Source organism: Cyprinus carpio, unplaced genomic scaffold (genome assembly GCF_018340385.1).
Source record: "Cyprinus carpio isolate SPL01 unplaced genomic scaffold, ASM1834038v1 S000006741, whole genome shotgun sequence".
Lineage (NCBI taxonomy): Eukaryota > Metazoa > Chordata > Actinopteri > Cypriniformes > Cyprinidae > Cyprinus > Cyprinus carpio.
Window position 1 is genome coordinate 555968 of NW_024879340.1, and position 13787 is coordinate 569754.

The 13787-nt window shown below is 38.0% G+C and overlaps 1 protein-coding gene across 3 annotated transcripts in view; it reads right to left on the reverse strand.

Moving 5' to 3' along the window:
• hipk3b (homeodomain interacting protein kinase 3b) overlaps positions 1–13787 on the reverse strand; it is a 55822-nt gene that overhangs the window by 35054 nt on the left and 6981 nt on the right. For all 3 annotated transcript variants that reach the window (XM_042755684.1, XM_042755682.1, XM_042755683.1), the window contains exon 2: positions 11975–13238. In XM_042755684.1, coding sequence (XP_042611618.1) covers positions 11975–13236 — 1262 coding nt within the window. In that variant the 5' untranslated portion in view covers positions 13237–13238. The remainder of the gene's footprint in view (positions 1–11974; positions 13239–13787) is intronic.

Sequence of the window (13787 nt, forward strand, 5' to 3'; positions counted from 1 at the left end):
CAGACTGTGCACATACAGATGAATCTACTGTTTTGATGATGAAATTATGTCAAACACTATTATTAAACTATGCTTTGGGCTTTACCTGACTTGAAAAGTGCTATTTGTGAGGTGTGCATGAGTGACAGTCATATATGAGGTTCCATTTCGATCTGGTTGCTGACTAAGAAGGTAGATACCTATGTACACAGGGGAAACAAATGTTGGAGGTCCTTTTAGGCCGTAGTGCATTAATATGGGACATGTATAACAACATTTAGTCAGAAAAACTCTGCATTAAGCCTCCTCCTACAAGCTCAGTTATATCAATCAAAGGAGTTCACAGAGCTTCCTGATGTCTCCATGCATAAAGCAGCCCATTCTCCACCCCCAGCCGCTGGGTGATGATCAACTGCAGTTCTCATATATCATCTCTCCCTCATAAACATGCAAAAGCCGATCCAATAATGGAATCTCTGTCCATATATCTGATCTATCTCTGAGTGGCACTGAATAATCACAGCAGTGCAAAAATCTGCCCAGAGTGACTGCATAAAGTAATGAAAACTGAGGGTGGGTTGTTCCTCTGTGTAGACCAGTGGTTCTCATTTTCTAATTTTGTCTGTGAAGACCCCATGCTTGAAATGTTTTAATATTTTACTTTTTTATATACATATAAATTCTAAAAATGCACCACTTTTAATTAGAATCAATAGGTTGGCAACAGAGACTGCATGTTTAAACCTGAAATAACTCTGGATAACATGCATGTCATAACAGAAAACTCAGCCCAAATGCTGATCTAAAATCAGCTCCATGCACTTACAGTTACAATATAGTATGGCTTATATGATGCCATCAGTGCCCAACTATTTTTGCATTGGCATTAAAAATATCCTCTTGCCTCACAGGGTTTCCTTTCTTTAACCCAAAAGTGGGACACAAACACGCATCTGCCATATCATATCTACACAACACCTGTGGGTCTGTTCCTAGAATATTTTCTGTAGTCTGATAAATAAAACATTGGAGTAATAAATAATAAATGAGCAGTCTATGTTTGTGATGGTGGACCAGTCAAGTCACCTTTTATTATTGAACATTTATTATATATTCATTGAATATCAACACAGAACAAACCACTTCAGAACAAAGTTATACATCTTTGGAACAGCATGAGAGTGAAGAAATTACAAAAAATTTATTTTGTCTGAATTCATACTTCAAAAGGTGAACAGTAAGTTAAACCCGGTTTAAATGCAGTCATTGGTTTATAGAGAGAATTACAAGTCTCACTCCACCGCTGTTATTTCGTCCCTCTCTCATAATTGTGGACTTACTGGGCCATCTGTGAAAGCAAACACCCATGAGTTACTTTAGAGTGTTCCCTGATAAGTAGCTGGGTGGCACGAACCTTGTGTAGGTCTGTAAACTTCAAGGAAATGTTCATGATCGTGCTAACGTCAAGTTTTCTCTTGGTAAAAACAAAAATAAATTTTGCAATGTCACCAAGGATGACAGTAACATCAGCCAGATAAGCTCTGTCAAATTTAGGATCTCAAATTAGCAACCACATAACACCCAAACACTCTCACAGAGCAAGGCTACCTTTCCGCAAAGCTCAAGCTTTTGAAAGCAATGTTACTATATTTAGAGGAGTAAGGAATGGCGTGCTAATAGGAAATCTCATCTGGAGCCGTATCACCTGAGAATACTGAAGAACATCAGATTTTACATCAAACACCATCATGGTCATGTATAAACCCCCCCAAAAAGATAAACCTTAAAACCATTGTCGTAGTAAGAAGACACAACAAATCCTTGGAAGGTTGAAGATGTTGTGATGCAATTACACACAAAAAATGCAATATGAAACCTACTGCTTGATATTACGGTGTGGCAGACAGGTTGGAACTAGACAGCAGCCCTGCCGGGAAAGCATTCTGCAGAGACCGGAGGAAATTCCCAGCCACTCTGTGAAGCCACTTTCAAGGTTTACAGTGCAAGAGTAACGAAAAGAGATTCATAAACAAGACATCTTCAAGATTGTATCTATAGAGTTTCCAGAAAGCAGGCAGGGATCTTTTTACAATAAAATGAAAGCAAAAAACAAACAAAGGCAATAACATAGCTAAAAACACCTGGAGATGAATCATATCTTGAAAATCAAACTAAATCCAGATCTACTGCATCTTAGCAAATCCAAGCAAAACAGTACTCTTGTGGTAAACAAGGGCTTCGATATTTGAGCCAGGGTAAGTGACAAACATACCCTTCATGTCTCCAGCATGGCAAACAGCTGAACATAACACTTGTCCAACTTGAACTCCATAAGCAAACTGAGGAAACCTGCTCAGATCAAGTGAACAGACAGAAAACACCTTCATCATCAGAAGTGGGGGTCCTTCCTTAAGATTGAACTTACTGAAACTTATTATAATTCATTTATTTTAAAATACCACAAGAAATTGGAATATAAGGAGCCTCAAATTTTATAAAACATAAATCAAGTAATTCACCTACTCTTTATTTCTTATTCTAGCTTACAGCTACAGTGATGAAGGAAAATAAGCCGGATATTTCTGAGTGACATCATAGCCCTCTTTTGAGACCACTTCTGGGAAGTGCAACTAAACAAAGACTAATAAAGAATCCCAGAGTGAGGGGGGTGAATTCCTAACTCTGTGACCTTGTAGGAGGGATTCCTATAAAGTCCTAACATCTGGTTTACTTACAGTATGCTGAATTAAAGGACACTCCAAGTAAATTTTATAACATGTTGCAAACTGTTCCCAGTCGAGTAAGTAGAGGTCAAACAAGTTAAGCTGAGTGAAGAGACAAGTAGTAGTCCGAGCAAAATGGGAAATTTAAAACACCATTCTATGCAAAATATAAATATTTTAAATGTCCACTCTCTTATAAAACAGAATAAATTCTCATTTTAACCTATTTATATAAACATATACAGTTTAACAGGCTATATGATTTAATATTATTAGATGAACGACTGAAACATTTAACAACATCAAACCCACTTTTGTTGTGATTTCCAAAAACAAATGGTCAAATTCATCCCTTTAACAGTGTCAATGTGAAACAAAAAGTGTTATTTTCAGTTCTGAAATAAACTTAAAGTCGAACAAAGACATGAAGTCAAGAGTGTGAACAAAAGTAAAAAACATTCTCAATCTGCTTAGTGTATATAAAATGACAATAAGCTGTCATTTAATCATATATAGTCTGTTGCGAGTGTATAGTCTGTGTTTTCAAAGTAAAGTGTGGTGCTGTGTTCGTTTGAGCATCGCATAGCAGTTCGGTTCAAATTGAAGGCAGCAAACTCTGCATGTACTGTGAGTTCAACGTGCATAGAATGCAACATGCACCAGTTACTCTCTAGATTTATAATTATTCATGTTTATACAACAGTTCTATTTGGTCCTCGAATCTGATTGGCTGATAAGAGTGTAATACTAAAGTGATCTCTCCCCTTAAAGTATTTCTCATTGAGAGTATTATTTTAAAAATAATATGGAATGCAGTTTTAAGATTTTTTTCAGGCAAGAATGTACTTGTTTAGACTTCAAATATGCATTTTTTTAAATAAAGGTAACGCCTATTCAAAAATTTGCTTCAACTTTTTAAGAGATGTGAGCTCCAGGACATCAGCAGGCATTTAGCACTCATGAACCTCGGCCACATCTTCTGGAATTTGCTGCTGGCTCCAAAGTCTTTATAGTGGTTAATAGAGTTGGGTATAATTTTAATTTGATCAATTCCGATTCTGCTTATCGATTACGATTCTTTTCGGTTCCAAGGTGATTGTATAATGATATCAATCATTCATCATGTGTCTCTTTTTTGCAAATCATTTACTGGAGCTGAATACCATGAACAAAAATCAACATGCTACATAAAACCTAGACTCTTTAAGAGTTGAGTAAAAAATTAAGTATTTTTTACTTCTTCTTTTTTACCCCCCAATAGAAGTTGTGGTTCTCTCATGATTCTGAAGAAAAAACAACTAAACAAAATCACATGTAATTTCTGAATGAATGATTCAAGACGTACTTGTTTCATTACTGGATGAATCAGCGTTCTTGAACGAATCTCTTGTATGAGTCAAAGACAAATACATTTTAACAGCCCCTTTTTCTACTGGAGTAACAATGTAATCGACAAATCTTCATTTTAAGTGTCAAATTACTTTCAAAAGGTGATTTCAAAAGGTGACCTTTATCCCAGTACTGTGATTTGAATGTTTATAACACAGAAATAATGATACTACTTTATTCTATTGTGTGGTTGAAAAGACTGTGAAGCTGTTTCATTCATGACAGACAGCTGCTTTCTTTAGATCAAAGGCAGCATAAATGCAGATTTAAATGTTCAAATCACACAGATGTGATTGTACTCTGCACAAACCAAGTGATCACAACATTGATCACACGTCAAAAGCTGAGAAATTAAACCGACAAATCATTTTAATTTAGGAATAGAATCACGTTGGTGTCTGAATCGTGTTCGCAATCTTTAACAATCTATTAAATTAAAGTGCTTCGTCATGGTGGTGGTGTCACCTCTCTTGCCACATGTTTAGCTATCACAGATATTATACTTAGCTTTTTTGTTTTCTGATCGCAAATGTAGCCAAACTTTGGAGCATTTAGATTAGCGAACAAAGTCTTGGCAGATTGCTAGGTCCGGTCCTCAGATGAAGAAAAAAAAGCGCATAGGAATCGATTTGGCAGAATCTAAATTTTCATTTGACAAGTATCCGATTCCTGACCTTAAGTATCCGATTCTGGAATCGGAATCGATTTTCGATTCCCAACTCTAGTGGTTAAACATGAGATTTTTTTTTAAGGTTAATTTCATGGGTAGTCTTTGGTCTTATTAATCTATTATTTGTTTCAGAGTAAATAGTTTTGGCTGAGGACAAAATCCCATGACATTATATTTGTAACTTCAATGCTGTATATCAGAGCGCTGCTTTTGTACTTTTGACTGCACCGCCTAGCAACTTTTGTGATGGCTGCTGTTGTTTATTGAATATTATTCAGTAAATAATATGTTCGTGATGGTGATTTTAGTTACATTGTTCTGCCATTAGATGGCGACAAGAGACAAGAGAAGTTTTTACAAGTCAGCTGTTAAAGGGGTCATCGGATGCACATTTTCCACAAGTTGATATGATTCTTTAGCTTTAAATGCTTTAAATTCAAATGAGCTCTGCTCGCCCCACCCCTCTTTTCCGAGCCGCTGTCTGAGACGGTAAACTTTAGCTGCAATCATCGTGAAACTTGCTAACTAGCACGTTATTAGAAAAGATGATTTGCAAAGATTCATAAAAAACCTTATACTAAATTCTTCTGTAGAGGCTGGATCATGAATGATTCGTGCGAACACAAATGCATTTAGGCAGATCGGAGGATGCATTCCCTTCAAAAACAAATGTAATGCACTGCGTCTTCAGTGGATCAGATGTCGGGTGTAAATGACGACTGCTATGATAATTATTACATCCAACAACAAAACACCTCAATTGCTTATAGGAGACATTCTTGTTTACAAGAATGGCGTCGAAACAATGGCAGATTGATGACAGCTCACTCAGGGCAGGTCTAAGGTAAGACACCAGTGTCAATCAATAATTGTGGAAGCAGCCTTGGTCTGTGTGACATCACACAGACAAGAAGATGAGAACAGATTGATTTGAGAAAGGATAATATCTTCAGTAGATTAAAAAACAACAACAAAAAAAAAACACTGGGTGGATTTTTATCATTATAGGGTGGCTGTGTACACACTGCCAACACACATTTCAGTTCAAACTACTTGTAAAAGTGCACGTCTCATCCGATGTCTCCTTTAAGACTTTTATATTGAAAGAGACTGAAAAACTGTTGTAAACAAGGAAGTTATTTTTACTTTCAACAACAGCTTGTAAGATGCAGCCAACAAATGCAGCCAACAAATGCAGAAATCACCCTTAACAGATGAAAGGATAGTACGACAAAGATATTGCTTTCCTTAGTGGATATTCAAACTAAGGCTGTGCGATTAATCGAAATCTTCATAAAATCACAATTTGAGTGTGCGCGATTTCTAAATCGCTTTATAGCACGATTTTCCACGGCCCCGACCTTCCGCCGTATGCTATCCAATCCAATCAGAATGCAGCGCACCTAAATGGAGCACGAGAACAGAACAGACTGGGCATATGCCTACGGGTTCACACACTGTCTGTGATGCTTATTTTTTCCGAGCCCATGTTAATGGATCAGAGCGTTCACACTGAATGCGGAAAAAGATGCTAACAATGTGAACAAAAAAGGTTAGAAATAGAAAGGTGCGAAAATAATTAATATCTAGCACATGAGCATCGAGAGAGTTGTGAGTGCACAGGACGCAGTTTGAGCGAGAGGAGACACATTTTAAGTGCGCACACTCTCTCCGGGCAAGAACAGCGTGTATCTGAGCATGCACGTCTGGTTTTGTGTCACAGCAAAGGAAATCTGCGTGCGAGCAGAGAGATTCAAGCTCTTGCATTATTTTAATGTGCTTTAGCATTACAATAATGCACTCTCGCTGCTGCATACTGTATACGCACTGCAGACGGAGTACGTGTGAAACTGTATAATGTATAACAAAGATTGATTGCTGAAGAATGAATGCTGTATCAGATGCAGGTAATCACACTTAATCACAGACCATGTCTTTCTCATAATACTCTACATACTATACAGCTTTTAATACAGCAATACAATAAGCTTTTAATAAAGCAACTCAACGTTACTTCATGGGACTTGGGCTCAGCTGTTAAACTGTCAACTTGAGAAAGAGGGTTTTTAAAGACACTCCATTGTTGTCTCTTATGTATACACTAGTGCCATCAAACTGCTGTATAAATGCAACATCACACGAGTAGCCATGAGATATGGCTGTATATCGGCATGCTGTGATTTCCTACAGCACTCTGCCCCATGCCTATGGCCAGATCTCAGCCGTGTCGATATACAGCCATATCTCATGGCTACTCATATGATATTGCCCATTTGTGCATCTGTTTTCACAGAAACTGCAGTTTTCCACCAAAATAATAACTAAATAAAGATAGTATTATAAATGAAATATCCATGGTTCATTTACATATATTCTACAGTGTAGTTGTATTTCAACAGTAATATTGCTGTCTTAGGTATTATAACAACAATAACAACATTAACGTAATCTAGACTGAGACACTAACACAATTAAGGAGAGGCTTTGAATCCACTTTAAAATAATGGTACAAGCTAATTTTAAGACTTTTTACTTTTTTTTTTTTTTCAATCCAGTCCCTGAAATGGGTTCGAATGTCTTAATTTTGATTTCAAATCTTTCTTTCTTCCAGGAGTCAAGTCCCCGACCCCCCTAGAGGGACTATGTTTCACAATCCATAGTCTTACAAAATCCTGTGGGAAACACTGCAATACACCAATTATTCTTTTCTTCATATCTATCCCTCACTTTAAAACACAGCAGCCCCTATGGTCCAGTGATTCTTATAGGCCCTTTGTGTTATTGAAGTATTAATAACAGCTGTACAAGCTTGTGGTAACAGTGTGCAATATTACATAGGTGCTTTAACAGAAACAATGCTACTTTTTGCCTCTGTCCTTGGTGAGAGCCGATCTTTGATAACATCTCAAACAGGCCTTGACATATACTACACTGTGATAGGTAGGTCTGGAAGGTTTTTTTTTTTCTGCCTTTTTTTTCAAAAGTTACTCACATGCACAAAGTCACATACACAAGATTGTTTATACTTGATCAGGCATTTAGAGAACTATAAAAACCTGTTCAAACCCACAGAAAGAGGGGAGCAGATAGTGTCAGGAGAAATAAGACCCTTTATATAAAATATAAATTAAATGACAGTGAACAAAGAATATAAAAAGACAATATACTTGTTCCTCTTACAGGACAGAATTTGATTGCCCTTGTTTGCGATGTTGCCAACGTTAGCAGATAAATGATTGATGAGGCAAAGTTTCCAATTCAAACAGAGCAGGGTCAGAAAGATACCAAGTCCATGTTCATTCATGCCAAATGATCATGGAAAAGCCATCAATATGACAAGAGCCTGATCTGTACCTCAAACAGTGGCTCCAGAAATGTTGTTTAACACTTAACATTAAAGGAATGATATGCCATGTCTAAATGATAATATTAGCCACTTTTTCATCCATTCTGAAGCTTATTTGAGAAAAAAAAAATAAAAGTATTTTTATTACCATAAGTATTTAAACTGCAGCTAAATTCATTTGATTGCTTGCTATTTTCATAAAATTCCAGCTGCATTTTTAACAAAAGGTGTGGGACTAAATTTCTGGGATTGCTGGAACACACCCTCTTTTTAAACTCCTGTCTATCTATATTCCCGCTTCTAAAAGCAACAAAACAGCTGACGCTGGAAGACAGTGACCTTGACTGAGCACTAAAGTGATCTCTAGTATTTTGCTCTGCCTTATTTCAATTTGACTGCTAGCGCACTTCACCATCTATAGAAGTCAAACTGAGTTGGCCGTCCTCCCATCAGCTAATTTTAGGCCGTGGCCTCCAGTGCTCAGCCCCCGCTGTGAGTTTGAGAGAACTCTCCCTAGAACAGCAAAAACGGGGGTGAGCATGGATCACTTTCACGTGACATGGGCAGGTTTGGTTTTAGAGGTTGGAGACAGGTGGTGGGGGGGTTATTTTACAGTAAAATGCTGTTAACTTTACAGTTTTCAGATGAAAAAAAGAACAAATCAATGTATAATTTACAGTCAAAAACTGTAAACTGATATTTCCACAATTCACTGCATTACACTCCATATTTGATAGAATTTTGTTTAAATAATCATGTTTCTTGACAGTTTTTGTTATCATTTTGTACATTAGGGTTCTTTGTTACATCTTCTGTTGTTTAATGAATGTTTATTGAACCATTTAAGTGTTGTGTGTTACCTTGATAGTGTTTTGGGTTTGCTTGAATGGATCTGTGCACCTTGTATATTAATATATACTTTGGCTTGTGGAAAAGCTGCTTCTAATGAACTTTGATTCTTATTTGATATTTCGGTACTTTGTATTTTATTTCCGTAGTGTTAGATTTTGGGGGTTTTGTACAATTAATCCTCATCACATTTCTATGGAAAAGTCAGAATGTTAAAGACATCTAAATCAAGAAAGAACTGTATAAATAACACCTACAAAAAGTAAACATGAATTATCACACAAACATGTTAGAGTTTAATCATACATCTGAGATGGACATGATTTCTAGTAGCATGGGCATGTTTCACAGACATGGCTGAGAATAAGATTCCAAAAATGACACAACCTACACCTAGATAGCAGAATGCAAGTAGAGCACCTGCAGATGCTGTAACAGTTCAAAAACATTTCCCTTAGTCATGCTACTATTAAATCATGTTTACAATTGGGTCTTTCTGTCAAATCAAGCAAATTTCAGAAACCTCCCCAACTCATTTTTTTTAACTACCATAACTGTAGTGCTTATAAAATGAATTTATGCTTACAAGCATTTAGCACACTAACTTTAAGATTTGCATATAACAGCTATTCAAAATATTATACTACATTGCACATTTCAGTAGCATGCACTGTGCAGAGTATATCAATTGTTTGTATGCATGGAATATCTAGATGACCTACAGCATTTGTCAAAATATGCAATTCAAATAGAACTCAGGGCATGAAATGTGTCCCACAATGCCTGACCCTTTGCAGTGTGACTCCGTAGTCACAATTTCTCCTTTTAGACTTAATCAAATTGCCAAGAGTTACACAAAAATAAATTAAAATAGCAAAATCAACCATGTTTTATTTAGAGATGATAAATGGACACTATTTGCTAAATGCACTCCCAGTAATCGATACTTTAAAACTCTATATGAACATGCCAGCATTTATTCTTTGCATGAAGCACAAGATAGTTGAAGCGAAGAAACAAACAGATAGATGGGGGTTTGTTACCAGACCTTAACAGGAGATCAAGGTTTACCCAAATTATTATAGCAGATTTGTTATCCATGGCAGGCATGATTTCAAATAGAACTGTACAAAAGTATTTGTCAAAGTTATTTCTTTGTCTACATTTTAAAGGCATTTCCTTTGATACATTCATGAAATAAGATGGAGCATGATAATGGTTCAACAAAAATAAACAAATGTAGTTACCATTTCAACATCCAAACAGAGAGCAAACTATATACAGAAGTTTCCTGCATTCAAAATTTATTTCATTTTATACGCAACTGTTCTCTAAAAACTCATCCATTTCCACTTGCTCTTAGCCTATTGTACAAAGTACTTAAAAAAAAAAAATCACTTCCTTTCCCATGGCAATGTGACAAAAATGGTTTAGGCCCCTGCCTGTTGCATTGTGGGGTCAAATATTTCTACAGTGTCAGTGTAGATTTTGAACACAAGGGAAATTGTTTTACATCAGCAGTGTTTCCTGACTGGTAATTCCACAAGGATTTTGGTTGTATAACATATACAGATAGATTTCATAATGTTTTCAGTGATCAATTAGTGAGAAGGAATTACGTGCTTAAGAGTAATTTTTTAACAATATAGCGATCAACAACCAAACAAAACAACTCAGCTGAACTCAAGAGTGCATCCATAATGCTCTGTTGTACTCACGCGTGGCTCTGCACCACAAGTCTCCACAAGCGCATCTTGCAATATAAAACATAAAAAACAAAAAATCACCGCTCCCGCGTTTAAAACAAGTTCAGCGTAACTGCTTTGCTAATTTCACTTGGATGAAATTAAACACTCAGCACATTTTCACTTGTTCTTAAAATCCCAAATACTTAAAAATGAATAAATCAGCCTATGTAACCTATGTAATGCTTTAATAATTGACTGAAGTAATACAGTTCTTTACTTACACAAAATAAAACTAGTCTTTCTATGAAATTCAGTAATTTAGTAAGTAGTAATACCATTATAATATTCCCTGCTGAAAACAATAGAACCCCTCCCAAAACACAATAGAAGATTTAATGGATTTAAGGGTTATAATGGGAATTATATTGGCTTTAAAATAAACTATAATAGTATCTACTGGTATCTGATGGATTCTATTGGTGGAATATAATATGGCAGATGGGAAACAATAGAACAACAGTAATTCATGTTGGAATAATGCCCAAAACACAAAGGAAATTTTGTAATTGTTTTAATGGAAACCATAAAAATTTCTGATGGTTTCTATTGTTTTTTTCAGCAGGGTAATGATACCCATACTGTGCTGCACACTACTGACAATATTAAGCTGAAGCTTGACTTTGCATAATCAAAAATGCATATCAAATTGCAATCGCAATATCGGTCAAAAAAAAAAAAAATTTTAAAAAAAAAAAATTCGCAATTAGATATTTTCCCCAAATCGCACAGCCCTAACATCAACAACGATGTGGGACAAATATAATGTAATTTAATGGAAAACTATATGAGTGGCATGGAAGGTTTTTGTCGGCTGCATGAACATATTACTTTACTAGATTTAAATATGCAACTTCACTGGCTAACAAATGCATTTAAGTGATCCGCTGCATCTAGTCAACAAATGCATTACTTCATAATGATATGAAAACATGCATAGTATTGTTCTGTATACGTACGGTTTCATTGTCTCTGTTTTAATACTGCATCTGCAGTATCCTGCTCTGTGCAGCGTGCGTCAAAACAAACAGCATGAGGCGCCAGTGATTCGCCTCTAGAAGGTGCTCTCATACTGTATAATGACAGCAGACCCTCAGCAGCTCCAGCAAAGGATGCAACCCGGAAAAACTAGCAGTATGGATTTATGCCAATAACCGATAATTCCAGCAAGCGACTAACGGTGCCGATTAATCGGCAAAACCGATCAATCGGTCAACCTCAAATCAAAACCAATTTCAGGTGACAATTAACTCAGTCTTTAGTTTGTACATACCTGTAGTACCGCGACTGGAGGTACGTCGAGCAGACGGCTTTGGAGACGTGACTGGCTGAGCCAAAGTCTATGACTTTCACCCTGTAGGGCTGCCGTACAGGGTCCACCAGCATGATGTTCTCAGGCTTCAGGTCCGCGTGGATCAGTCCCATGGCCTTTAGCTTCTTTAGCGCTGTGGCCACCTGCTGAAGAATGGGACGGATCACCTTCAGAGGTAGCGGGCTGAATTTGTTCTGCTTGAGGAAGTCATACAGGTTTTGCTCCAGCATCTCAAACACGAGGCAGGTGTGGCTACGGTGCTGGAAACACTCGAAAGCTCGCACCAGATTATGCTCATCTGCATTCTCGCTGCTGAGGCGTGCCAGGATGCCTACTTCAATCTGGCCCTGTCGTGCATATGATGGATGATTCTTCAGGATCTTCACCGCCACAATCTCACTGGTGCCTCGTTTCCAGCATTTCACTACCTGGCCGAAAGTACCACGGCCGAGGAAGTCCAAGACCTCATAGGTGTTCTTCAAAGAGCAAAGCAACTCATGCTGCACCAACTGATAGTCTCCATCCCCATTTCCGGAATTTCCACCTTGCTTTGCAGGCCCTCCAGCGACTACCGCTGGGGCTGCAACTGGTGGGTTACCCAAATTTGATTGCAACATTGCAGGTAACATTGACAGGTCCTCTACAATCTGCATGGCACTCCCCAAGTTCTCCAGCTCCCCGCTCTTACGTTTCAGCCCGCATCTGTGGGAGCTGTCTTGCAAGTTAAAAACTCCACAGTCTTCCCGGTCACCCTCGTCCTCTCCTCCACCACCTTCGTCACCTTCACACTGTCCTCCACTTCCTCCTTCTTGACTGTTGCTTCCCTCTCCCCTACCCCTTCCAACTGCCCCTGTAGCTCCACTGCTGCAACCCTTTCCTTTTTCCTGGTGCTCCGGCTCCTTATCCTGAGAGGCGACACCCCCTTTTTGCTGCTGCGCCGCTGTGGTGGTATGCTGACGTCGCACACCGCGTACAGCAGCCGTTTGCAATGGTAATTCCTGACCGCAGTGTCTGCCGATCACAGAATCTCGTGTCTTAAATGAAGCGGTGATTTTTGACGGGTAAGCAATGCCAAGGGTTCTACCATTCAAGTAAGTCTGTGGGTAGGCCCTCTCATGGTAAACACAGTTACTGGGCTCAACTCTGAGTTTCTTCACACTACAAAAGGCACTTGTCTGAGTTTGAAAAACATGTGGTGGGTAGACCAAGACTTGTGAGGCCATACCTGTGAACACAAGAAAACCAGATACAGATCATGTTACACTTTCAACCAATAAAATGACAATTTGTAAGATTTCAAAATTTTCAAAGAAACATGGAAATTCCTGAAAATGTGAAATCCCTGGTCTCTATTCAATATTAACTTACAATATGTCTATAGTGGTGTTTTCCTAAGTTTGTTGTGTGACATCACAGGTGTCCACTTACTAAGTGTAAACAACTTGTCCTACTGTGTGCATTGGCTTGCATCATCAGGCTGACATCATACTTGACCTTTACCCCTATGCTACAGCAGCAAACAGCAGGCTGCCTTGAGCAGCCAATGACAGGCCAAGATAATGACACTGCAGCAGAAGGTTGAGTTCCTCCCTCCAACACCCACCAACCCTCCTTCAATAAATGCTGTAAAGGGAAACAACTAACTGCTCACAGGTTTAAATGACCTTTTCATATCGGTTTTCATGAATGGAGTCTCTAGGAAACGGTTATTTCAAAATGAGCATTACTGGGGGGGGGGGGGGGGGGAGACAACAAAGGCACAGTATCATCAAGG